Source organism: Desarmillaria tabescens (assembly GCF_030435595.1).
Source record: "Desarmillaria tabescens strain CCBAS 213 chromosome Unknown EV420scaffold_5, whole genome shotgun sequence".
In the NCBI taxonomy this organism is placed as follows: Eukaryota; Fungi; Basidiomycota; class Agaricomycetes; order Agaricales; family Physalacriaceae; genus Desarmillaria; species Desarmillaria tabescens.
Window position 1 is genome coordinate 636,633 of NW_026848304.1, and position 20,905 is coordinate 657,537.

At 48.2% G+C, this 20,905-nt stretch overlaps 11 protein-coding genes across 11 annotated transcripts; 5 read left to right on the plus strand and 6 right to left on the minus strand.

Moving 5' to 3' along the window:
- Window positions 1-13: 13 nt before the first annotated feature.
- EV420DRAFT_1513118 (actin-related protein) lies at window positions 14-1,736 on the plus strand. Its single transcript, XM_060471706.1, has 9 exons — window positions 14-118; window positions 173-237; window positions 303-501; window positions 559-683; window positions 733-855; window positions 911-1,100; window positions 1,153-1,327; window positions 1,379-1,518; window positions 1,576-1,736. Exons 1-9 carry the CDS (start codon window positions 65-67, stop codon window positions 1,639-1,641), a joined length of 1,137 nt encoding a protein of 378 aa, XP_060336215.1. The 5' UTR covers window positions 14-64; the 3' UTR covers window positions 1,642-1,736.
- Window positions 1,737-1,739: 3 nt separating this feature from the next.
- On the minus strand, window positions 1,740-2,578 carry EV420DRAFT_1513124 (ribosomal protein L23/L15e core domain-containing protein). Its single transcript, XM_060471707.1, has 5 exons — window positions 2,530-2,578; window positions 2,446-2,472; window positions 2,102-2,386; window positions 1,977-2,048; window positions 1,740-1,926 (listed from the first exon to the last, which is right to left on the minus strand). The coding sequence occupies exons 2-5, from the start codon at window positions 2,446-2,448 to the stop codon at window positions 1,873-1,875; spliced, it is 414 nt and encodes a 137-aa protein (XP_060336216.1). The 5' UTR covers window positions 2,449-2,472; window positions 2,530-2,578; the 3' UTR covers window positions 1,740-1,872.
- Window position 2,579: 1 nt separating this feature from the next.
- On the plus strand, window positions 2,580-3,710 carry EV420DRAFT_943902 (uncharacterized protein). Its single transcript, XM_060484082.1, has 5 exons — window positions 2,580-2,889; window positions 2,940-3,180; window positions 3,230-3,280; window positions 3,330-3,456; window positions 3,504-3,710. The coding sequence occupies exons 1-5, from the start codon at window positions 2,845-2,847 to the stop codon at window positions 3,598-3,600; spliced, it is 561 nt and encodes a 186-aa protein (XP_060336217.1). The 5' UTR covers window positions 2,580-2,844; the 3' UTR covers window positions 3,601-3,710.
- On the minus strand, window positions 3,563-4,777 carry EV420DRAFT_943879 (uncharacterized protein). Its single transcript, XM_060484081.1, has 3 exons — window positions 4,357-4,777; window positions 4,032-4,304; window positions 3,563-3,980 (listed from the first exon to the last, which is right to left on the minus strand). Exons 1-3 carry the CDS (start codon window positions 4,646-4,648, stop codon window positions 3,820-3,822), a joined length of 726 nt encoding a protein of 241 aa, XP_060336218.1. The 5' UTR covers window positions 4,649-4,777; the 3' UTR covers window positions 3,563-3,819.
- A 164-nt stretch (window positions 4,778-4,941) lies between these two features.
- On the minus strand, window positions 4,942-8,277 carry EV420DRAFT_1513130 (uncharacterized protein). The gene is made up of 6 exons (XM_060471708.1): window positions 8,117-8,277; window positions 7,071-8,066; window positions 6,526-7,039; window positions 6,171-6,453; window positions 5,625-6,122; window positions 4,942-5,574 (listed from the first exon to the last, which is right to left on the minus strand). The coding sequence occupies exons 1-6, from the start codon at window positions 8,184-8,186 to the stop codon at window positions 5,221-5,223; spliced, it is 2,715 nt and encodes a 904-aa protein (XP_060336219.1). The 5' UTR covers window positions 8,187-8,277; the 3' UTR covers window positions 4,942-5,220.
- Window positions 8,278-8,674: 397 nt separating this feature from the next.
- Window positions 8,675-9,284, plus strand: EV420DRAFT_1225535 (DNA glycosylase; the record flags this gene model as incomplete). The annotated part of the gene is made up of 4 exons (XM_060466505.1): window positions 8,675-8,807; window positions 8,863-8,978; window positions 9,054-9,209; window positions 9,264-9,284. Coding segments are annotated over 4 exons (426 nt in total), but the record flags the coding sequence as incomplete, so codon positions are not given.
- Window positions 9,285-9,359: 75 nt separating this feature from the next.
- On the minus strand, window positions 9,360-11,702 carry EV420DRAFT_1513142 (FMN-dependent dehydrogenase-domain-containing protein). The gene is made up of 16 exons (XM_060471709.1): window positions 11,616-11,702; window positions 11,512-11,566; window positions 11,200-11,460; window positions 11,079-11,148; window positions 10,868-11,029; window positions 10,424-10,812; window positions 10,325-10,373; window positions 10,253-10,269; window positions 10,145-10,202; window positions 10,076-10,091; window positions 9,956-10,026; window positions 9,885-9,896; window positions 9,815-9,835; window positions 9,693-9,763; window positions 9,531-9,641; window positions 9,360-9,479 (listed from the first exon to the last, which is right to left on the minus strand). Exons 1-16 carry the CDS (start codon window positions 11,657-11,659, stop codon window positions 9,435-9,437), a joined length of 1,452 nt encoding a protein of 483 aa, XP_060336221.1. The 5' UTR covers window positions 11,660-11,702; the 3' UTR covers window positions 9,360-9,434.
- A 79-nt stretch (window positions 11,703-11,781) lies between these two features.
- On the plus strand, window positions 11,782-14,249 carry EV420DRAFT_944439 (uncharacterized protein). Its single transcript, XM_060484084.1, has 7 exons — window positions 11,782-11,914; window positions 11,969-12,030; window positions 12,080-12,447; window positions 12,498-12,530; window positions 12,588-12,700; window positions 12,748-13,013; window positions 13,063-14,249. Exons 1-7 carry the CDS (start codon window positions 11,834-11,836, stop codon window positions 13,970-13,972), a joined length of 1,833 nt encoding a protein of 610 aa, XP_060336222.1. The 5' UTR covers window positions 11,782-11,833; the 3' UTR covers window positions 13,973-14,249.
- On the minus strand, window positions 14,191-15,740 carry EV420DRAFT_1475377 (CMGC/MAPK protein kinase; the record flags this gene model as incomplete). Its single annotated transcript, XM_060469274.1, has 10 exons — window positions 14,191-14,270; window positions 14,318-14,399; window positions 14,432-14,497; window positions 14,548-14,696; window positions 14,752-14,863; window positions 14,920-15,168; window positions 15,222-15,295; window positions 15,343-15,403; window positions 15,451-15,644; window positions 15,695-15,740. 10 exons carry the CDS (start codon window positions 15,738-15,740, stop codon window positions 14,191-14,193), a joined length of 1,113 nt encoding a protein of 370 aa, XP_060336223.1.
- A 1,260-nt stretch (window positions 15,741-17,000) lies between these two features.
- On the plus strand, window positions 17,001-18,719 carry EV420DRAFT_1617905 (uncharacterized protein; the record flags this gene model as incomplete). Its single annotated transcript, XM_060475295.1, has 11 exons — window positions 17,001-17,117; window positions 17,168-17,241; window positions 17,296-17,337; window positions 17,388-17,448; window positions 17,502-17,873; window positions 17,924-18,006; window positions 18,057-18,095; window positions 18,151-18,204; window positions 18,255-18,330; window positions 18,387-18,433; window positions 18,497-18,719. The coding sequence occupies 11 exons, from the start codon at window positions 17,001-17,003 to the stop codon at window positions 18,717-18,719; spliced, it is 1,188 nt and encodes a 395-aa protein (XP_060336224.1).
- Window positions 18,720-18,917: 198 nt separating this feature from the next.
- On the minus strand, window positions 18,918-20,880 carry EV420DRAFT_1301799 (putative rRNA pseudouridine synthase). The gene is made up of 6 exons (XM_060468408.1): window positions 20,576-20,880; window positions 20,340-20,524; window positions 19,900-20,286; window positions 19,660-19,842; window positions 19,351-19,604; window positions 18,918-19,292 (listed from the first exon to the last, which is right to left on the minus strand). The coding sequence occupies exons 1-6, from the start codon at window positions 20,782-20,784 to the stop codon at window positions 18,984-18,986; spliced, it is 1,527 nt and encodes a 508-aa protein (XP_060336225.1). The 5' UTR covers window positions 20,785-20,880; the 3' UTR covers window positions 18,918-18,983.
- Between the last annotated feature and the right edge of the window lie 25 nt (window positions 20,881-20,905).

Genomic DNA, 20,905 nt, shown 5'->3' on the forward strand with positions numbered 1-20,905 from the left:
ACCGACGCGCTAGCTCCTCTTTCACTTGCTCCCATCATCATTCCTGCTGAACCTATCACGCAGCATGTCTGCAGAATTCGACGACGTCCTCACAAATCAGCCAGTCGTTATCGACAACGTACGATAATTCTCTTACTTCGTCATTCCTATCCATCTAACAGTCTCTTTCCAGGGCTCTGGCACCATAAAAGCCGGATTTGCTGGCCAAGACCACCCAAAATGCTTCTTCCCGTCCTTGTGCGTCTCCACGGTTAGGCTTATCTCCAAGCATCATTCCCCAACGGTTCAAACATCTGCTACAGTGTTGGCCGGCCAAAACACGTACGCGTCATGGCGGGTAGTCTCGAAGGCGAGACGTTTATTGGTCGGCGTGCGCAAGAACTTCGTGGATTGCTCAAAATCAAGTACCCCATGGAGCATGGAATCGTGAAAGACTGGGATGATATGGAACGAATATGGCAGTGGGTGTACACTGAGGAACTGGGTACGTTAAGTGAAGAGGTGCGCATATACAATCTGTCATTGTTCATTCTTTTCTCATATCTTCTCTCTGGATAGCATCCTGTGCTTTTGACCGAAGCGCCGCTGAATCCACGGACCAATCGTGATATGGCAGCTCAAACACTCTTTGATACCTTCAATGTTCCAGCCCTATTCACCTCTGTCCAAGCAGTTCTGTCATTGTATGCTTTTCCATGTATATCTTACTCCTCTCCTCAGAGAACTCTTTAGATATTCATCCGGGCGGACAACGGGCATCGTCCTTGACTCTGGGGATGGCGTTACTCATGCAGTTCCTGTGTTCGAAGGCTTCTCGATGCATCATGCCATTCGACGAGTAGATATTGCTGGCCGGTGCGATCTCACTTATCCTCTCTGCGAACAGACGCATCTCAACATAAATGTACAGAGACGTGACAGATAATCTCCAGCTCCTTCTACGGAAATCCGGTCACCATCTTCATACGACAGCTGAGCGGGAGGTAGTACGGACGATCAAAGAAAAGTGTTGTTACATCGCCCTGCTTCCAGCGAAAGAGGAAAAAGACTCGATGGGACGTACTGAAGAGTTCAAATTGCCTGACGGAAATGTGATACAAGTACGTGTTTTGCATCTTTGCTATTTAGTTTCAAAACCTATATCTTCTCCAGTTGGGCTCTGAACGCTTCCGAGCGCCTGAAATATTGTTCAATCCCGAATTGATTGGTGAAGAATACGCCGGTGTACATCAAGTGGTCGTCGATTCAATTAATCGAGTGGACTTGGACTTGCGCAAGAATCTTTTCTCCAACATTGTACTCAGTGGGGGAAGTACACTGTGCAAAGGTTTGTATCAGGTTCTTTTCGTCGATTTACTCCTCCTGACATTTATATCAGGGTTCGGTGATCGTCTACTAAACGAAGTGAAGAAACTTGCTCTGAAGGATATCAAGATCAAAATATATGCTCCTCCAGAGCGCAAGTATTCAACCTGGATTGGGGGATCTATTCTGGCCGGACTAAGCACCTTCAAAAAGGTATGGCAACCCTTTTTTTGCGCGACAGCTGTCACTGACAATCGTTGCGCCTCACAGATGTGGGTATCAGCCGAGGAATACCAAGAAGACCCGGAGATCATTCATAAAAAATCAGTTTTCTAATGACATCCATGCCTGGCCTTGACTCGGACGTAGTGTACTAGCATACTTATACCCATGTATGAACCGTAATTTTAGATCACATCATAGTTTTCTTTCATCTGTCATATGCATGGATTCATGGAGATTAAAGATATGGGGCATACAAATAGATTCATACGAGCACCCGACGCTTCGCTGACGACCATGCATTCCGAGACTAGAAGAAAGAGCAGATGCAAAAACCCCAGACGATTACTTGCCCTTCTTGGGAGGCTCGGCAGCCTTGACCTTCTTGGTCCCACGGAGCTGGAGAGAGACATGAGCCACAAAACTGTAGATAGGAACGAGATACGTACCTTCTTCGCCCTGTTCTTGCGCTCCTTCCGCAGTTTGCGAGACGCCTTATCCACCTTAGTCTCCAATCCCGACTACAAACAATTAAGCAACCCAATCTACGCCAAAGCACGAGCCGCCTACTCACCCGTACTAGCCTGTACTTGGGCTCAAACTTTTTTTGGGATGCCTCATCATCATAGATGAGAGCGAAACCAGTGCTCCGTCCTCCACCAAAGTGTGTCCGGAAACCAAAAGTCACGACTCGTTCCTTTTTCGTTTTGTAGAGGGCGGCGAGCTTCTCGTTGAGCTCGTCCTTGGGGACGTTGGGTCGGGAGGGGTGTAGGACGTCTAGCACGAACTGGCGGCGTGCCAAGAGACGGTTTGTGATGAACTTGCGAGTGCGCAGAGTGACGGGTGCGGAATTGTCGGCCTAGTAAGCACAATGAGCAATGGACCAGACAGACGGGCAGCTTGGAAGACGAGGATCACCATTTTTTAACGACGCGAAATCCGGTTCTAGAGAGCGCAAATTGAGAACCTCGACAGACAGAGCTTTGGAGGAAATATACGTACCGTGTTCTTGAAGACGTCGAGGCCGATGCCGATGGATGGTAGTTCAGAGCAAAATGTGTGGCTGAGTGGGACCAACTGTACAGTTATCCGGCAAACTCCGGTCACGTAATCCTTCTGGAAGTGAACCACCACCTGCTGCCTCCTCCATGCGCAGCCTCTGTCTCGACCGCCCGCCCTTTTCGAGACCTCCTGTTCAATTTTGAGGAATAATTTCTCTACTACAAGGCATTATCTTTGACCTGGGAAAGGCTACTGTACAATCTGCTCGTGGTACAGCCACGAAGCGCCAATTCTGCCTGCTGACTAAGCAACCCTATGAGTTCTTCCGAGTCTTCCAAGTTTGCGTCATTTGCGGCATACGTGAGTATTTATCTATTGTCATTGTTTCTATCTGCCGACCACAGAAGCAGGCTCCTCCTCCCGATGACCCTTCTTATACCTCTTCGTCGCGCGCTGCAACCCGAGCATGGTTCCCACCCCATGCAGAGACTTCCTATCAGTCGGGAGGAGTACCTTCGTTTGGTACCGCTGTATCAAGTGGCTTAGGCTCCTCTGAAGAGGTTGAGGGCCAGCAGAATCAATGGGAAACGCGGTACGGGCATCGTGTCGACGTCCTGGCTGCACTAGCGTATCTATTTGGACCAATATCTGGCGAGTGCAATATTGGATTTCCTGTACTTCTTGCTGATTATATGCGCAGCTTTTATTCTCCTGATTATAGAGACACACAATGACTTTGTCCGGTTCCATGGTGAGCATGACGGATCTTCCTCGCATTGAACTGTATTCAGGGCTCTCAGCCTACCAGTCGGCTCTATTGACTACACCATTAGTGGTTCTCCGGATCCTGATGTCTTTGCTGCAATTTCCCCAATGGATGCGGACTTTATTCACCCTGGTAATCGCAGGAGTGCAATTGTACATGGCGTACGTCTCTGCTCTTGTAACTGGACAATGTCTCAATCCTGCATTAGTATTCGGGCTTCTCGCGACGCGTCGCATAATGGTCTTGTTAGGTACCATCTACCCACTATCGGTCAAGTTGCAGAAGACTGGTTAGCGGACGAATAGTCATTTCAGCTTTCGGACTCGATGGTCATCATAATTTTTATAATCATGTATATTGTTTCTGTGCCGATGGATAGAATACCGTATCGTATAACACTGGAAGTTAGAAGTTAACAGAGAGACAAGTACAAAACGACAAGAGTGAACAGAGATAGTTGATACAGATGTGTTTACGAAGGTCCTGTCAAGTGATGCTACAGTTTGAAACGAAAAACAAAGAAATCAAAGACAAATGCCAACAATCTCCACTCCTAGTAGTGGGCCTTTACACCGATTATCATCCCCGACGGCCACAATTGGCTTGAGGTAGTTGAGGATCCCATCGGTGAGGTCTTCACTGAAATCGAGTAAAGTGTCAACAAGGCATTTGATTTCGGAGACGACTGGGCAACACAGAGTTAATGTCATACATCGCTGAATTTCGAGTTACTCACGAGGTGCTAGCTCAGGACCAACAATAGGAATGTTTTTTGTGAGGGTCACCGTGCCGTTCAACATCTCTTTGATGTAATTGATGAGTTCCTTGAGTAAAGTCTCGAGGTGATCATTGCGCTCATAGTTGCCGAGGCCCTTGTCTGCGCGCAGCGGGGCGAGAGAGTCGTTGAGTTCACCGAGAACATCCTTGCAGCTAGCCAGACTCGTCACGCAGCTACGGTGATAGTCGTCGAGATTGTCTTGATCCGAAGGCGGATTATTCACAAGTTCGTCTAGAAACGTAGATCAGGAATGGCTCGATGACGACCATCGGAGGTCGCTTACTGTACTTCAACACCTTCAATTTCAGCAGTGACATCAGATCGTCGCAGCGTCCGAGATGAGAAGAGTCGTCGTCGTCAGCGACGAGAATGGCATCACCAGAAGTGTTACGATAGGCGAGATGAGTGTTGTTGCTCTCAGAAAAGGAGGTCAAGGCTTGAGAACGTGCATAGGTCATGAGCGCTAGAGGCATAGGATAGGGCGAGGCAAGGACATGGATATGGGGAGCGAAGATGCTGGCCAAAGAGACAAAAATGATGACGCGCAACGCGAGCTGGAGAACTTGGACAGGCATAATGAAGGAAACGCGAACGTGCTTTGAAGCGTATGGTCGAAGAAAGAGAGATATCGCGACTATCGCCTAGGCGAGAAGAGACCAACGAAGATAAAGGGAAAGGTACGCTGACGTTCGTGTTGGTAAGTGGGAAACCTGGACGCGTTCAAGAAATGACACATACGCGTCTTATAAACCCCGGTGTTTGGTCAATCATGTGATCGAAAATGTGGCGCAACAACGCGGAACTCGTTCAGGTCCGTAATACGTATCATCAAGCAATGGCATTGAACCAATAATTAAAAGCGCAATATGCAGCTATCAAGAGACATTTTTATAGCAGAAGCACAAGTCCTACAAGAATGGTAACAATAGAACCAGAAAAAGGGATTCGAGAAGGATATTGAATCTATCTATCCGTGGATGTGTTATCAGTAAGTAATAGTCCTTCGAGCGTTATCAATTACAGGAGATGTACAACGAAAGCAATCACATAACAGGGAGTCTTACGAGGTTAAATTCACGTTCACAAACACACTACTTTCAGTCCATTGCGTAAATGCCAAAGCGGGTAACAATATGCGACCGCAATCTCAGCAAGCACCAGAACCCGTCATCTGCCTGACGAGAAACATACCACGTCCTTCATCCACACTCTTCGAGCTTCTCATCCCGATTACGCTCTTTGGACGAGGCCTCATACCCACACCAATCTGTTTCGTCGGACTAAGACTTCTGGTGGGACCTAACGCTCCTCCTGTTAGTTGCCTGCGTAAAGACCCGTCATTAGGACCACCGGCGCCTAGTCCCGTGAACTGTCTCGCTATCGTTGTAGTTCCTGTGTTCTGGGGTAGAAGCTTCGATAGACCATCTCCGAAGGAGGACATTGAAAGTGGACGCGTAGGTGACCCGTGAGGTGAAGCTCGTGGCTCGTTGGAAAGTAATAGCTATAAAGAAAGACGCTGAGATTTTGCAATTGACGCTATGTCAGACTTACGAGACATTCACGGCACCAGACACCTCCTTCTCCGTCAGTTTTAGCAGCACTATCCAAACGCTTGCCGCAACCAGGTTCGTCTTTCTTCTTCTCATCTCTGAACCTTGCATAACCCTTGGTCTCCTTCTTACCGCCACAAACTAAACATGGTGCATGCCATCGAGTACCCTGAGGCCCTGGAACTACGCCTCGCTCCATGGGAGAAACAGACTTTCGACAACCGGGGCAAGATGTCGAACTGCCAAAACGAGGGAAAGAAGCAGGAAGCGACGTTGCAAGTGCCGTCAATGGAGGGCGCTCGTATCTGCTTGATGATCCGTATGTGGCAGTACCTGATTGTGGTTTGGGACTAGAAGACGCTGATGTCTGATGCCTGGGGCTAGAAGATGTTGGTGCCTGATGTCGAGGACTGGACGACGATGAGGTTGATTTTATTGCTGCTGGGCGTGAGGGTGAAGGAGTAGATATTGTTCGAGTGATTATCTTTGTAGGCGCACACTAAAACTCGCATTAGTTACTATCTATAGGACATACAGGAACAAGTACCTCGACGTGACAGGCACCACTGTCTGTTTTAACAAACACTGCTTGTCCTTGACTCGCCTCTCGGAAAGGTAAATCACAAATGGCACAGGTGAAACAATCTGCGTGAAAGGTCTGTGATGTCCCGTCATCGGCGTTGGGCACGGTGACGAACCGGCCGCCACCATGAATGGAAAACAATGGATGCGAGCATTTGGCGCACACCGTACTCTGGGAAACTTGATTAGTGGTGACGGTCAAAGGTTTCGGAGAATTTGACGTGGAAAGTCGATGGGGTACAGGAATTCTTGACGGGGTCGATGCAGGGCGTTGATTTGGCAGATAATGAAGTTCGTGTAGGGCGATCCTAGCTGACTACTGGTCTCTTCCGGTATGGCCGTCGTCGGGTTCCATGGCATCAGCTCTTGAGTACCTTGAAGCGTATTTATGCATGCGACGATTGCTCGATAGAGCTCGATCAATTGAAAGGTCGGATAGGTCGTTTCTTGGGGGAGAATCCGGGCCCGAGGAAGAAAAGGTTCCTGCGTCAGAGACATCAGAAAGCAAGTCTGGCGTGGAAGGAAGCTCGAAGCTCCCAAGATTTTTGGGGCTGGAGTTGGGGAGATTGGAGAAGGATCCAGAGGAACGAGCATGTTTCAAGGGTGGTGAGGGAGACGACAGCTTGGGGCTGTTGTCCGAACTTAAAAATCGATTCTTCATCTCCTGTACAGCATCAAGATCGGGACCCGCCAATCTTGACGGACTATGTTCTGAAGTAATGGGACGGAATGAAGGCGAAAGGTCTATGCTGCGATGGGAATCCAGCTTAGCATTCTTGAAGCGGTCATATTTGCCCCGAGGACTGGGACTGGGGCTCCCCTTCTGGTCCAATACTGTGACGTCCGAAAGAGCGGTCAGGCGAACGCCTATCGACAGGGGACAGAGAATGAAAGGACGGTGACCCCGAAACGGCACTAGAAGGCCGGGGTCTGGGACTTGGTGAGCTTCCAATCAAGCCTGATCGACTAAACGAATCCTCCATCGATGGACTCGCCTCCCGACTTCTTATGCCCAGGCGTTGCTCTAATTCCTCTATTGCTGGGCTCCCTTCTCGACTCCTGTTCTTGGAATTGACATTCATCCCACCAAGATTGCTCATGGGGCTGCTGCTTATACTGTCGCGACTCTTCTTTGGCGTACGGTCGCGTTTGAGGCAATTCTCAAAACATTCCGCGCAAGTTGGTCGGCCTAACAAGTCGACCATAGGTGCGTGCCCGACATTCTTGAAGCATCCTTGGCAGATGAAGCAGGACCGCTTATGCCAATATTTACCGTCGGCACAGATAAACCCGCCTTCCGACTTGAGTGCGAGTACCGGTCGAGAGCATGTAGGGCAAATGCCTTTGGATCCCCCGTTGGTGGTGTAACATGAACGGCAAAGGAAACCAGAGGAAGCATCATCTGGCTTGGAAGGATCAGGATATATAGTGGCGTCAGGAGGGAATATGGATGAGCAGATGGAACACGAATGGGTGTTAAGAGTCTCCTTAGGCTGGAGTACTGATCCATAGACCTTGGAGAGAGAATTATCGAAGGGTAATGGTGAGGGAAGAATGTCAGCTTCAGGGGCCGCAACTGACTGCTTGAGCGGTGACGATGGGCGGCCGAGTTGGGAAGTGGTGGATGCTATATGCTCAGAAACACGGGTTGCGAGTGCAGAAGTAGAAGATAAGGGGGTAGAGCTTGTAGGCTGTGGAAAACGTTTACCGTCGTTCACGGTAGACCCTTGCTTCGAGGACGACCCGGTCACGTTTGGAGAAAGCGGGCCAGGCGGCGGTCTGTCTTTAGTCACATACGTATTTGACCAACGATCCTGAAGACCCTCCTTCATACTGCTTGGGTTCCATGCCACAGCAGGAGCTTATACGGCACGTCAGGTTGGAAAGAAGCATAAACCACAAAGTACGTACCAACAGCTGTGCCACCACACTTACAGCGTGTTCCAGCGACAATATCTCCACAACGGCGACAGAATCCCATTCTCTAAAAACAAAGGAATAATTAGTAAACGTGAAATTGACGAGACTTAATGCAAATGTAAGGAGAGGGCCGAGAGAGGGAAACAAAGCAGTTGCATTGCGGCATCCGTTCAACATCGCGACCACGTGAAGAGTTCCATTTATATCCAAATTACAAGCGAACGCCGGGCCGCACTCCCGAAATGCCGCCTCAGACACCTTCGCCCAAAAGACGAGTCTCTCCCTCTGTTACATCGCCTTACTTCTTGAACAAGAGTCCCTCAAAATCAAATTCAGACTACAAATACGTACAGTCTCCCTATTTCTCTCCCCATAAGAAGCCGTCGGTTGCAAGGGAAGCAGCGGTTGACTTTGACGTATCATGTTGCGCTTCTCTTGAGGTTCGCCTACTATGCGACAGATTGATACCTCTTAAACCTATTCTTATCCAAGGTACTCATTGGGGAAAATCCGTCATCCTAATGATCTTACTACGAGCTCGACTTCACAGAACTTGTTGCCCACGATCCTTGGAAACTGATCATTGCGGTCACTCTTCTCAATAAAACGTCGGGAAAGCTCGCGATACCCGTATTCTGGGAGCTCGTAGATCGATGGCCTACACCGCTGTCCCTCTCCCAAGGTTCCGAGTTTCCACTATCTTAAAGAGACTGTATCGACTGAACATCTTGCTGAAGCTAGCGATGAGGAGCTAGTAGACCTTATCCATCCTTTGGGAACCCAAACCATCCGCGCGAAACGGCTTATTGAAATGTCGAAATCTTACCTTCTCGACCCGCCTTCTCCTTACGACGTTAGACCATCTAAACCTCCGCCCTTACCATCTTCTGCATCACTTGAGAATACTAGTCAAGGATCCCCCACAAAGCGTAAAAAATACCCTCCGACACCCATATCGCACTTACCCGGGACAGGGCGCTACGCACTTGATTCCTATCGCATATTTTGTACGGCGTATGAGGATCCCTCATCGCAAGAATGGAAGGCCATTGTACCAAGCGACAAAAAGCTGGTTCAATATATTGTAGGACCATCTTACTTACAGATGTTGTATAATTTGCTAAATTTCTCTTTACAGAAGTGGAAATGGGCCGTCGAAGAGTGCAAAGAGTGGACATGTGGGGTCACCTCCGCTGCCACCCCGACTTACTTGAGATCGCTCATTTCAGAGTTAGTATGTAACACATCATCTCATTTCTCAGCAATCGACACTGAACAAAATACATGTAGGAGTGCGATGGAAATGCTGTTATAGCCTCGAGCGAACAAGTGGCTGCCAGTCAACCCTCTCGACCTGATATCTTTCGTTGAATTATCATTCAATTTCACAAACCAAGATACTCACCAAGTCAGGTGTCAGATCTTTGACATTGGCTGCACCAACAAGCTTCATCGCGGTCACGATCTCTTTCTCTAGAATCTTTAGAATCTTCAAGACACCAATCTCACCGTAGGCCTAAGATACGGAAATTAACGGAGAGCCAAGGGACGTCGAACAGTCACTTACGCTTTGAGCATAGAGAAACGGCCGTCCCAATCCCACAGCCTTCGCACCAAGGCAAAGGGCCTTTACAACGTCTAGGAGAAGATGTTTAATATCTACTAAACGTCTGAAAACGAGAGCCTCACCGGTACCACGTCGGATGCCGCCTTAATCAACGCGTCAGCGTATTTACGGTCTCGGAAAGATAATATTCACCATCAATATAGACTGAGTAAGAGAGCTAAAGTCAGTCGTCGTCCTTCTATGCTTCGAAGAACTTGTCTCACCTTCCAACTTGTCGAAAACATCGGGTCTACGTTGCCGGAGCCTGTACAGTACTTCTAGCGGCGGCATCGAGCTAGCGAGCGCGATTAGTTATTTGAGCATGTCAGTACTGATGACCGTACTAGTCCAACTGTCTGCCTAACCCAGAAGACGGTTTAGATGTGGAACGGAAGGGAGAAGGTTGTGCATACCCCCATGATTCGATAACAGAATACCGTCCACACCAGCATCTGCCGCCAAAATAACGTCCTGTAAAAGGCCGATGGTCAGATGCTCTCTGAATGAAAAGCTGGGGCTACCTCAACACATTGTATACCTAGCCAATTTTTGACAAGTGAGTGAAAAGGAAGGTCATTTTAACAAGTGCTTGCCTTTGATGGCAATCGGCAACTTTGTTACGCCCCGTAGCCAAGGGATTGTCTGATGGTATGGTTAAATTCAATCGAGTATAACTTGATAAGAATAACGACCTTTTCCCATGTCATGTTTTGGTCGTCTTTGGCAATCAAAGCGCCCGCAGTACCAGTTTCATCGACAAGCTCCAGAGTGTCAGTGTCAGCGTGGTATGTTGGCTTGCCGTTCTCCATAGTCTCCAGCTCCCAAGGACTCTTGATATCTATCTCTCTTTTACCAGCGACGATAGCATCTACAGTCAGCCAAATGGATTTATAACCAAGTTTTTCAACTTCGCGAACCCGTTGTTCGGCTGTAGCATCATCATTGGATTTATAGAATTGGAAGAATAAGGGCTGCGAAGGGCCTGCAGCGGCAGCTATCTCTGCGTAGGAAAGTGAGGCGTTTGAAGACACCATCTGTATGATAGATGCTTCGTGTGCAGCTCTCGTTATGTTCACCTCACCTAGAAATAAATCAATACTTATCAGCCGTATGCCCTGATTGATAACTGCTCTTACCCAGGGGATGTCCTAGCTTGGCCAGAGCGGCCCCGGACACGAAGACAGGAATAGATGACTTGTAGCCTAGGATGGTAGTAGACGGGTCGCAATGAAGCACAGGCCGCATAACCCGAGCATTGAAGAAGAACCTTCCGAATGCAAGAGCGTTTTCTTCACGAGCTACAAAGATGAGCAATTAAAAACGTCATTTTGATATGTAAAGACGTACATATGCTGTCATCAGCAGCTGAAGAATAGTATGATATTGCTTTCAACGACAGTGTATGTCGTGCGACATCCTGTACAGGCTCAGTTAATCTGAATTCATAATTGAATAACGTTATGTTCACCTCCATATCAGACAAGCTTAATATACGGTTGAGGGGAGGTCTTTCCCTATGAGCTTGTTCTACCCTCAGCTCATCTTTTGTCTTCTTCCTATTGGCACGCTGTTCCTCCATATGAAGAGCTACATCACTATTCAGAGTCCCCAGGTGCTTGGACGGCGGGAGATTCCGTTCCAGCGCATCAGGTGGGTGGATTGGCTCGTAAGCCAATGTAGCGTCCTTTCCCGCATACTTTAATATGATTTGGGCACCTCCCGGGTGTTCCTGAAAGCTATGTCGGCATCAACTCGGGGAGAAAAATTAGACTTATCTGACTGGAAGGAAATCCGTGACATCGTATACTCTGTCCTTTATGATGACCCAACAGGAACTGATAAAATAATCAACAGAGTTATGCCGTCTAGAAACAATGTGCAGACCTAGCCGTGTTGTGTTCTGCAACCTGTTGGAGTGTAAAGCCCATGATAAGCGTTGAGGAACAAGGGACATCCCCATCGAAGCGAAGCTCAAGGTGCTTTAATAGGTTCAACCATCGGGCCGAGGATCAGGGTGGCATCACGTGTAGTGACGCGTGATGTTGCTTTTCCACCAACCACTTGGTGGCCGCACTCGCCTTGCATTCGCCTCTGGTTCTGACATGGCATCGTTAGCTCAAGTGCTGCCCGATCGACCAGCCTTGGAAAGCATGAAGCGTGCCGACCTTCAGAAACTGTGTAAGGTGCGAATCCCTATTCCTTTCACTGGTGGCGTACAACGACCTCATTGCCATCAGGAATACGGCGTGCGGGCGAATCTCAAGTCTGAAGAAATTATTGATCTTCTCCTTGAAACCAGGTGCGTAGGACTACTTTACCGGCTCTCTCGCTTGCTCAGCTGTTCGTAGAAAGCCTAATATTCGGACCGTCAACCCGGCACAACGGACCGTATCTACTAGACAGTCAAATCGCACTACGGAACGCCTCAGTTCAGTCATTATCCACGATCATATTGAACAAGACGACGACAGGCGAGAGACTTCCGACATCGGGTCTAGGAATAGGTGGAAACAGGCAGAAACCGAGCCGATTGCTCCTGTTCAGCTACACCCTCCGCGAACTCGCAAAGCCAAAGAAACTCAATCGAAGTTAGGGGTGGGGAGGCCCGTGGCTGCTGGAGGAAGCGGCGCGCGAGCAGTCACGAAATCCGTGAATATTGCCAATGGAAAACGAGGGAAAAGCAGGAGCGTGAAACTCCAGACCACGATACACGAAGGTGTGCATTCCCTTTCATTGCCACTCTGCTCTTCTGATCATGAAAGTCAGAACCCGAACCAACAGAACAGAGGCCTCTCAATGGTAATCGTCTCTGTCAACAGTATATTTGTTCTGTATTAACGAAGAACACACATGTAGCGGACGATGAGCAACCAGCTGCAGGTCCATCTCAACCCCGAGCTTCCAGTTCCGACCGAGAAGATTCACGGCAACCGACAGGCACAACTTTTGACCAACGCGTGGCAGACGCGGTGAGTGACTGAGCGTGCTTGTTTTTGTCATTCTCAGCGGCGTCTAGATCAATCCCCTGTTGCGGCAAGTTGAGGCAATGAGGAAGGACCTCGATCAAATGAATGCTCTCAAGGCCGAAGTCACGCAATTAACGGCTCAAGTGGCCGCCATACCACCTTTGCAATCGAAGGTTGACTCTTTGAGCGCCGAAGTAAACGATTTACGAAGCCGTGGTGCCCTAACCGAGGGCCTTAGTGCTGATATATTGCAGATGAAGAATGCCGTGACCAATATATCCTCCGCACAGGTCAAATCAAATTTAAACAACACCAGGTAGGCTTTGTCCAATAACCATGAACCTTGTATGTTGATGTGTTACTAGTCGACAACCAGTAGCTTCCAATGACCATCCTTTATCAGATGGCACAGCATCTTTACCTCATCCAGGAATAGCTCCAAGTCTCCTTGGGAAACGGCATCGAGACTCGACCCTGAGCGACGTCACAGGGGTGATTGAAGAGGGGGACGAAGACAATTTCTCTGACTCAGTCCTAGCACGAAAGGTCATCAGGCCGAATAGAAAACGGGCCCGCACGATATCACAGGCAGATGCGGAACGCGAAGAGTCGTCAGAGCCGGAAGTCAGTGAACCAAAAACCCCTCCCAACAACAGACAGACACAGTCTGGTAGTCTGGGTTTCCATTTCAATGATCCTGAGACGCCCGACGAATATATCGATCCTCCACCTCCAACAAACCACTTGCCTGCTTTCTATGGATCTTCCCCTTCCCCTTCACCAATGCAAGGCTCTACCCAGAATACTCCTGAGAATCAACATCCATTCAACTTCACATTTGCTGTACCTGTCCCTCCGACTCCAAACCCAACGTTTACAATGCCTTTCACATATCCTGAGCCCCCTCAATCACCAACGCCTGCCGGCCATGGACAAATTAATATCCAAGGACACTCAAATATGTTCCAGTCGCTAGGACTTCCACCTCCAATACGACCGCGTTCTAGACTTCAAGGAGCATCCAACCCAGTACAATCTCGCGAAGGTTCTGCTGGGTTGGGTGCATTCCTTAACCAGACGGCTCTTGGCCCTGACACCGAGCAGGATGATAGCCCGCCAGAGCCCGTCAATGCTGACCATGGTGACGACGACGATAGTCCGACCGCGAAGCGCACTATGTACGGGACAGAGTTGGAGACTGATACTCGATTTGGTGATTTTGGTTTAGATGGTGTAGCGAGTGGTGGTTTTTGGGCGCCGCCGAAATTCGGATAAACACGCGCGTGCTATTGCAGCTTTAGGTATCTTTGGATATACCGTGATGGCTGCTTGTGGGGTACGCAACTTGGGGAGTATATTAATTGCGCTCTAGTGTGTACATATCTTCTTGAATTGTTGTAAAGTCAGGTATCTATATAGTCATCTAGTGAAAGCATCATTCGTCTAGTAATCATTGACAACCGTGATTTCGTCATGCAGTAGTTCTTTGGGATCTAGATGGAAGGTACGAAGGACATGACCTCTTGGTAAAGTAGCTCTTTTAGTTGGTCTTTTGTCAGATCGTCCTTGTGCACTGGACAGACAGATAAGTGAACATTCGGAGTAGGTATCTAAACTCACGATCAAAGGCAAAGTATGAAGGACTCAGTGGCGTTACTACCGGCTCGTCATCAGGATCATGCTTGGGAACAGCTGTCAGGATCTCAACCAAATGATGAAGTAGAGCAGTCATACGTATGAAGCAAGATATGGATGTTCCAGTGCTTCATCAACAGTCAACCGCCTCTTCGGATCAAAGGTCTTGAAAAGATGTTAGAAAATGCTCATTGCTATAGTCGGGTTCCTCTCACCAAGGTCTTGGACAAGAAATCGATGGCCTCTTTGGATGCATGAGGGAACAAAGTCGGAAACGGCCTCCGCTTTCGGATAGGCAAAGCGCGGATATAATCTCGTGAACGGCGAGATGTTATGGCATAGAATTCATCTAAACTGGGTGTACCTGTGACTAGTGTATTAGCAAGATACCTCGTACAGATGGATGTGCATCTGCATACCGATCACGTCCAGGATAAGATCAAGCTGATGACTATAGTCTCGGCCGGGGAAAAGTGGTCGACCGGTCAATAATTCTGCTAGAATACAGCCAATAGCCCAGATATCAATTGCCTTGATGAAACAAAAGTTCGTCGTCAGCATCTCAGACGATTAGACTACAAAGTCACCTTGGTGTACATCTTGAATGACAGCATGATCTCCGGCGCCCTGTACCACCGAGTCGCTACATACTCCGTCATTAGGCCCTGTTCTTTTCCTCCGGTAACGCTGGTTTTGACGCTTCTAGCTAGTCCAAAGTCACAAACTTTCAAATCGCAGTTTGCGTTCAGGAGTAGGTTCGCTGGTTTCAGGTCACGGTGAACGATGTCGGCGCTGTGGATAGATTTGAGGGCTCTTAGCGTTTGGTATACAAAGTACTAAGAGTAACAGTAATAAGAATAGTTCCATTTTTAAGTATTCGATCACGTACCTGGCAATGATCATCTGTAAGATGTTGAGTTCGAATAACCCTATGGAGATCCGTTTGCATCAATTCCTGGATGACTGGGAGGAAGTGAATAAGAGAAGTGAGCTTGATGAACTGCACAAACAATATATCTCTTTGAAGGAATCCAGGGAGGTAGGTTTGATGATGTCGATTACCGATATTATCTGTAAATATCATCAGTGGTGAAGAATTATCAACGACGGGAACGTACGTTTTCGTTGAGACATGTTTCAGTGAAGAACTTTAGTAGCTTTAGTTCACGGAGAGTGCGAAGACAAAACAAGGTATGATCGAAAGGTAGAATCTTCTTGATCGCGACCTGCCGGCCTGTAGGTTTGTGAAGAGCTGAAGCCACGGTACCATACGCTCCTTCTCCGATAGCATGGAGAAGCTGGTAATCATCGCCTGAAATGATGATGTCGAAGGCGCTGGCTGTCAACTGAGATCATGCTTACCAATTTCGAATTTGGGAAGAGGTTTCTGAGCCTTGCGAGAGGACATTATAACACCAGGATCCAGCCGTGGCGAAGGAAATGATAAAATGGACGAAGGAAAAGCTAGGGAATGGGAAGGAAGGTGAATACCAGTATTATTCCAGGGTGATAATTGCCACCATATAAGTATGCTGAGCGTATCACCATCCCTATGATTGCTGATGGGTTGCACTTAGGGCGAAGAAAGGTAGAAACCGGCGGTGTGACCACAATGGGACGACGAGCCAACTTGACATCAGGCGGGCGGCGCCCTTGACGGGCATACGAATATTAGATGGTGATGAGTAGGGATAGCACATATAGGCGGGCAGTGGTCCCGGAGATATCACGGATTGCCATCTGCAAGTACCACGGTTACAAGTACCGGCTACGACGGTTTCATCGGTGGCCTTTGATACAGCTTAAGGTTGCAATATACAAGCACAGAGGGCTGAATCATAGTAACATTGGAGAGTTAGACGATCATGCTACGGCATTCGATTTTCACAACCGCATCATGGAGAGCGGCAAGAAGGTGATTGCGTGTGTTTATTTTAGTGGCTGAAGTGATCCCGCTTGCTGATTGGTCTCTCAGCTCCTTGCCAGTTCCACCGCGGTATTGTCTCTATAGAGGTGCGCCTGAGAACAACTCATTCAAATTGCAGACAACGGTGCAACAAAATTAAAACGTTCGTACCCATTTTGGTTGCTATTAAATCAAGAACTGACGAAAGGGTGTGGCTAGATCAGTGCGACTTTTTGCTAGAATACGTACACGCCTTGCTTTAAAAATTCTTCACATCAAATTTTCCAAAGGCGTCTCCGAGATAGCCGCGCCGAATGATGCATTCACCTTTTTTCCTTTACTACTATGCCCATTGAAAATCCAGAGATGCATCGTGCGTGTTTTCAGCTCAAAGCCCCTCACATTTACAGGGGTATTCCGTTGCGATATGATAGTTCCTCTGCGATCCAGTTTCCTGGAACTATCTTAGGGTGCGCCATTAGTGCCATCACCCCCACTCCGCGTGGTTGTTCGACAGGAGTGAGAACTTTTTGGCTTCAAACGAGGCACTAAGTATACTTACGTATACAATCGGTAGCCATTCATGCCATCAAGCATCAGTTTCCACCTTTTTGGGTCCACTATACATTGAAAATGGCTCAATTCCCAGGACCTGATATATAAGCCGTCTTCCTTGTCTTTGTTTTCACCTCTCCCCCCACCTTCCTTCACTTTTTTTTCCTTGTCCCTCTTTCGCTTTGACCCTTTGAACAATCGCTAGCGATGTTCTTCCTTTCTCTAAGTCTAGCACTGGTGCATTCTCTATCCGTTTCTGCTACTGTGTATGATGTTCAGGTCGGCGGAGCCGGCGGAACGCTAGTTTATGACCCGGAAGCCATCGTACGTCTATCTATCTTAATGAAGACTTTAGCTCAATGTCTTTGTTGCAGTCTGCCCAACCAGGCGATCAAGTCGTGTTCCATTTCAATCCAAAGAATCACACAGTCACCCAGTCATCATTTGCGTAAGTTTTCCCCCCTCTTTTAAACCACAGTAGTCTTATCATACCAACCCATAGTGATCCATGTGGACCTAAGGAAGGCGGTCTCGATTCTGGTTTGTACGTTCTTCAGTCGCCCCTGTTGTGTATTATTTCCTGAATATTGTTAGTATACCGGTCGCTGCCAATACCACTGACAGTCTTCCGACATGGACAATGACTGTGAATGATGTGCGTCCAGTTAATCGAGGTTCTATCTCTCCGCGATTGATTCCTGATTTTAGACTCAACCTATATGGGTGTACTGCAAGCAAGGGGCAAAGACACCTGCGAGTCATTGTGGCCAGGGGATGGTTTTCGCTGTTAATTGCGGTCTTGATGGCTCCCCCAACTCTTTTTCCAATTTCAAGAGTGCCGCGTTGGCCGTTGGTGCTAGTCTAAGTGCGGCAGCGGCAGCGGCCTCTACAGCAGCTCCTTCCGAAGCCACCGCGTCAACGACCGCTGCCTACGGTGGTGTCACCATCCCCCCTGCACCCGTACCCACATTGGTGACCGAGACCATTACCTTGCAGTCATCGACATGGACAACAACGTACTCGTCGTATCCGGGCGCGCCTGCAGCTACTCCCTCTTCCCTGGGGGGCAATGTCATCAAGGTAAAGCAACTTCTTATGCGTCTTATGTAGCCGAGCTAATAGACCTGTAGGTCGCTGTTGGTAGTTCTAACCAGTTGGTGTTCGATCCTCCGAGAATTTCTGCTCAACCTCGTGATATTATCATGTTTGAATTGTACGTCTTGTCATTTTTGAGTTGCTTCTACGTCTTCAATTTCTATGTAGCCAATCAAAAAACCACACTGTGACTCAGTCTTCCTTCGCGTGAGTCATCCATTCATCTAACAGCCTCATAATCATTCATTCACCATCTTATCAGTGATCCTTGTCGCCAACTGAATGCTAATGGAACGATCGGATTCGATTCGGGTTTGTGAGTGTTCCGTATCCTCTCTCAATGGTCTGCATTTAAGATGCTCCTAGCCACAACGTCTCCGATCCTACCAATCTTCCGACGTTCAATGTCACCGTGAACGACACAGCACCTATCTGGGTTTATGTGGGCTTCTTTCTTATCTGATATTCACACGTTCTAAAATTTGGCTTTCTTTCTAGTGCCGTCAGAAGACTCCCATGAGCCACTGTGGAGCTGGAATGGTTTTGTGCGTCTAATAGTTTCCCTCTTCCTGTTGACAAGATGATTTATTTAACATCTGCTTATTTAGCGCGATCAATTCAGACGAACAATCACAGCGCAACTTCAGCGCGTTCCAGAGTCTTGCTAAGGAATTCAATGGCACAGCAGCTACGAGTTCAAGTAGTAGCAGTGCTGCAGGAGAGTCCCAGACGTCGACCAGTGCACCAGCTAGTGGCGGCGCTCTCTCCGTCAGTGTGAACGGTGCTATGCTCACGCTTGTCGTCACGGCTCTTGTTGCGTCCTTTTTTTGATCTGATATGAGGGGTTTTTTTTTTTGGCATGACTTCTCCCTTCTTTTGAACGACTTACGCTTCATGCACTCGGTCGAAGGACATTCTTTCACAGTATACCAGAGCGGACCTTTTATATACTCGTCGATGTCGACTTTGTCTTGGGTACCTACTAGATGTTGATACCAAAATTCTCGAAATTAATTGGATGTTTCCCATCACAGAAAAGCCAAGGATAGCATTATAAGATAATAAAGAAAAACTATAATACAACATATCAACATATCACTCGCCTTCAGCCTCCTTCGCTTTCTTCTCTTTCTTCAGTCGTTTCCGTTCGCGACGGGCGTCTTCGTCCTCTTCAGCGCCTTCAGCCTCCTTTGCAGCCTTTTTCTCCTTCTTCCGACGCTTGCGCTCAGCACGTTCAGCATCTTCATCTACGACCTTCACTTCTTCATCTGGAGCTGGCACTTCTGATTTTCTCTTCCGCTTTTTCTCCTTTTCTTTGGGCTCTGTCTCCACTGCGTCTTTCGATTCAGGTGCTGCTACAGGCGCTGGTGCCGTTGGCACTGTGGACGGTCCCGCCTGTGGGTTCTGTAGTCCAATATTTAATAAACATAGAAACGAGATTGTAGATTGAGTGCGAACATACCTCATCGCGGGTGTAGTCAACGTAGTCTTTGCTCCAGTCGGTAGGGGTGACACCCTCAAGCTTTTCACCATGTTTGCCCAACTTGCCGTCCTTGACCATCTTCTTTTTCTTCAACGCAACGGGTCCAAGACCCCAGCGCCGAGGGTACGTATCACGCTCCATGATACACCGCTTCACTTTCGCAACAACACCGTGGTCGCACGTAGCTAACTCGACAGTGGACATCTGGGCAATACCCAGAGCTATTGCCTCACCTAGCGACCCAAAATTGAGATTAGCCTTCGGCGGAATATGATATGGCAACTGCACCTTTTGTAGTCATTAAGACGACTTCCTCGTTCAAGGATATATCAGCCTCGTATCTCAGGAGACCGGGGATCATGAGTTTTGCACCGTAGCATACAGCGTTCACAGCACTGTCCTTGACGACAATGCGCTTATAACCAACCATCAGGCATTCCAATGGTCGGATGACTCGGCGTAGGTAGGACTCTTTGAACGCAGGGATGTCAGATAATATAAAGGATAGAAAAAGGGCGATACACATACCATCACGGGTATTGTCATACATCCACTGCGCGTCCAAAACGTCGTGCATGGTGACCATGTCGTCGTTTTCAGACATGGCACCACTCCTCACACGACGAAGCTCCTGCATATGCCCACCAACGCCCAAAATCAAACCAAGATGCACGCAAAGCGTTCGTATATAAGTTCCAGCTTCACATGATACCCAGAAAACTGCCAGGTTCCGTTTATCATCGAACTCAAGGAGCTTTGACTCATAGATGGTGCGAATCCGGAGTTGACGTTTGACCGCGGATATTAGAGGAGGCCTCTGGAAGAGAGCACCAGACAATGTTTGGAGGGAACGAGGGAGGGCGGTAGGATCTGGAAGGTTAGCGTGAAGGCGGAGCACGCAGACATACTCCTTTCCTGAGCATATAACCAGATGAAAGAAACATAAAAAAAGAGGAAGCGTAACTTACCAGCACCCTGCTGGGACTTTACCAGTCTCGTCGCACGGTCTATACAGACAATCAAGCATCCAGTGACTTTGGGGTCAAGTGTACCGCTGTGACCAGTCTTTTCAACGCGGAGAATTCTTCGAAGCCAAGCGACCACTTCATGGGAGGAAGGATTCGACGGCTTGTCGAGGTTGATTACGCCAGATCTAAATGTCGCGTTTAACATTCAGATTGTTTCATACGACAGCTATACTGACTTTATATAAGAGGTAATGTCACGTTTGAGCGGGACGCATCCTGCAGGGATTGGCGTAAAGTGTCCAGAGCGCACAAGCAGCTTGTCGTAGTTTTTTAACAGTAAAGGCCATTGAGAAGTGTCGAGCTTTGGCGTATTTTCGGGCTTAATGGAATAGTTGCCATCAACCTGAGCAGACGATACTTGCTCACGGGTCAAAGAAGGCGACATGGCCGGCACAGAGGGCAAGCAGGGAGTTGAGTACGACGTTCAATACGACGACCAAGCCCAGGCAACGGTCCGGTTCCAAAAAATTTCGGCCGGCACTTTCGGCACGGAAATAACCGTATCG

What these genes read in the sequence shown, in the direction of transcription:
- EV420DRAFT_1513118 (XM_060471706.1), top strand. Translation starts at nt 65, where the DNA reads ATGTCTGCAGAATTCGACGACGTCCTCACAAATCAGCCAGTCGTTATC. An exon ending in CTGACGGAAATGTGATACAA is followed by an intron (nt 1,101 to 1,152) that starts GTACGTGTTTTG and finishes TATCTTCTCCAG; the next exon opens with TTGGGCTCTGAACGCTTCCG. An exon ending in GACTAAGCACCTTCAAAAAG is followed by an intron (nt 1,519 to 1,575) that starts GTATGGCAACCC and finishes TGCGCCTCACAG; the next exon opens with ATGTGGGTATCAGCCGAGGA.
- EV420DRAFT_1513124 (XM_060471707.1), bottom strand. An exon ending in CCAAGTACAGGCTAGTACGG is followed by an intron (nt 2,049 to 2,101) that starts GTGAGTAGGCGG and finishes AATTGTTTGTAG; the next exon opens with TCGGGATTGGAGACTAAGGT. An exon ending in GCAAGAACAGGGCGAAGAAG is followed by an intron (nt 1,927 to 1,976) that starts GTACGTATCTCG and finishes GTCTCTCTCCAG; the next exon opens with CTCCGTGGGACCAAGAAGGT.
- EV420DRAFT_943902 (XM_060484082.1), top strand. Translation starts at nt 2,845, where the DNA reads ATGAGTTCTTCCGAGTCTTCCAAGTTTGCGTCATTTGCGGCATAC. An exon ending in TCTATTTGGACCAATATCTG is followed by an intron (nt 3,181 to 3,229) that starts GCGAGTGCAATA and finishes TTATATGCGCAG; the next exon opens with CTTTTATTCTCCTGATTATA. An exon ending in GGAGTGCAATTGTACATGGC is followed by an intron (nt 3,457 to 3,503) that starts GTACGTCTCTGC and finishes ATCCTGCATTAG; the next exon opens with TATTCGGGCTTCTCGCGACG.
- EV420DRAFT_943879 (XM_060484081.1), bottom strand. Translation starts at nt 4,648, where the DNA reads ATGCCTGTCCAAGTTCTCCAGCTCGCGTTGCGCGTCATCATTTTTGTC. An exon ending in ATTGAAGGTGTTGAAGTACA is followed by an intron (nt 4,305 to 4,356) that starts GTAAGCGACCTC and finishes CTACGTTTCTAG; the next exon opens with ACGAACTTGTGAATAATCCG. An exon ending in TGGTCCTGAGCTAGCACCTC is followed by an intron (nt 3,981 to 4,031) that starts GTGAGTAACTCG and finishes TGTGTTGCCCAG; the next exon opens with TCGTCTCCGAAATCAAATGC.
- EV420DRAFT_1513130 (XM_060471708.1), bottom strand. Translation starts at nt 8,186, where the DNA reads ATGGGATTCTGTCGCCGTTGTGGAGATATTGTCGCTGGAACACGCTGT. An exon ending in GTGTGGTGGCACAGCTGTTG is followed by an intron (nt 8,067 to 8,116) that starts GTACGTACTTTG and finishes GTGCCGTATAAG; the next exon opens with CTCCTGCTGTGGCATGGAAC. An exon ending in GTGGTGCCTGTCACGTCGAG is followed by an intron (nt 6,123 to 6,170) that starts GTACTTGTTCCT and finishes TGCGAGTTTTAG; the next exon opens with TGTGCGCCTACAAAGATAAT.
- EV420DRAFT_1513142 (XM_060471709.1), bottom strand. Translation starts at nt 11,659, where the DNA reads ATGGGCTTTACACTCCAACAGGTTGCAGAACACAACACGGCTAG. An exon ending in TAAGCTTGTCTGATATGGAG is followed by an intron (nt 11,149 to 11,199) that starts GTGAACATAACG and finishes GAGCCTGTACAG; the next exon opens with GATGTCGCACGACATACACT. An exon ending in AAGATCTGACACCTGACTTG is followed by an intron (nt 9,480 to 9,530) that starts GTGAGTATCTTG and finishes GAAAGATATCAG; the next exon opens with GTCGAGAGGGTTGACTGGCA.
- EV420DRAFT_944439 (XM_060484084.1), top strand. Translation starts at nt 11,834, where the DNA reads ATGGCATCGTTAGCTCAAGTGCTGCCCGATCGACCAGCCTTGGAAAGC. An exon ending in ACCTTCAGAAACTGTGTAAG is followed by an intron (nt 11,915 to 11,968) that starts GTGCGAATCCCT and finishes CATTGCCATCAG; the next exon opens with GAATACGGCGTGCGGGCGAA. An exon ending in ACCAACGCGTGGCAGACGCG is followed by an intron (nt 12,701 to 12,747) that starts GTGAGTGACTGA and finishes AGCGGCGTCTAG; the next exon opens with ATCAATCCCCTGTTGCGGCA.
- EV420DRAFT_1301799 (XM_060468408.1), bottom strand. Translation starts at nt 20,784, where the DNA reads ATGTCGCCTTCTTTGACCCGTGAGCAAGTATCGTCTGCTCAGGTTGAT. An exon ending in AAAGTCCCAGCAGGGTGCTG is followed by an intron (nt 20,287 to 20,339) that starts GTAAGTTACGCT and finishes TTATATGCTCAG; the next exon opens with GAAAGGAGTATGTCTGCGTG. An exon ending in CGTCTTAATGACTACAAAAG is followed by an intron (nt 19,605 to 19,659) that starts GTGCAGTTGCCA and finishes TTGGGTCGCTAG; the next exon opens with GTGAGGCAATAGCTCTGGGT.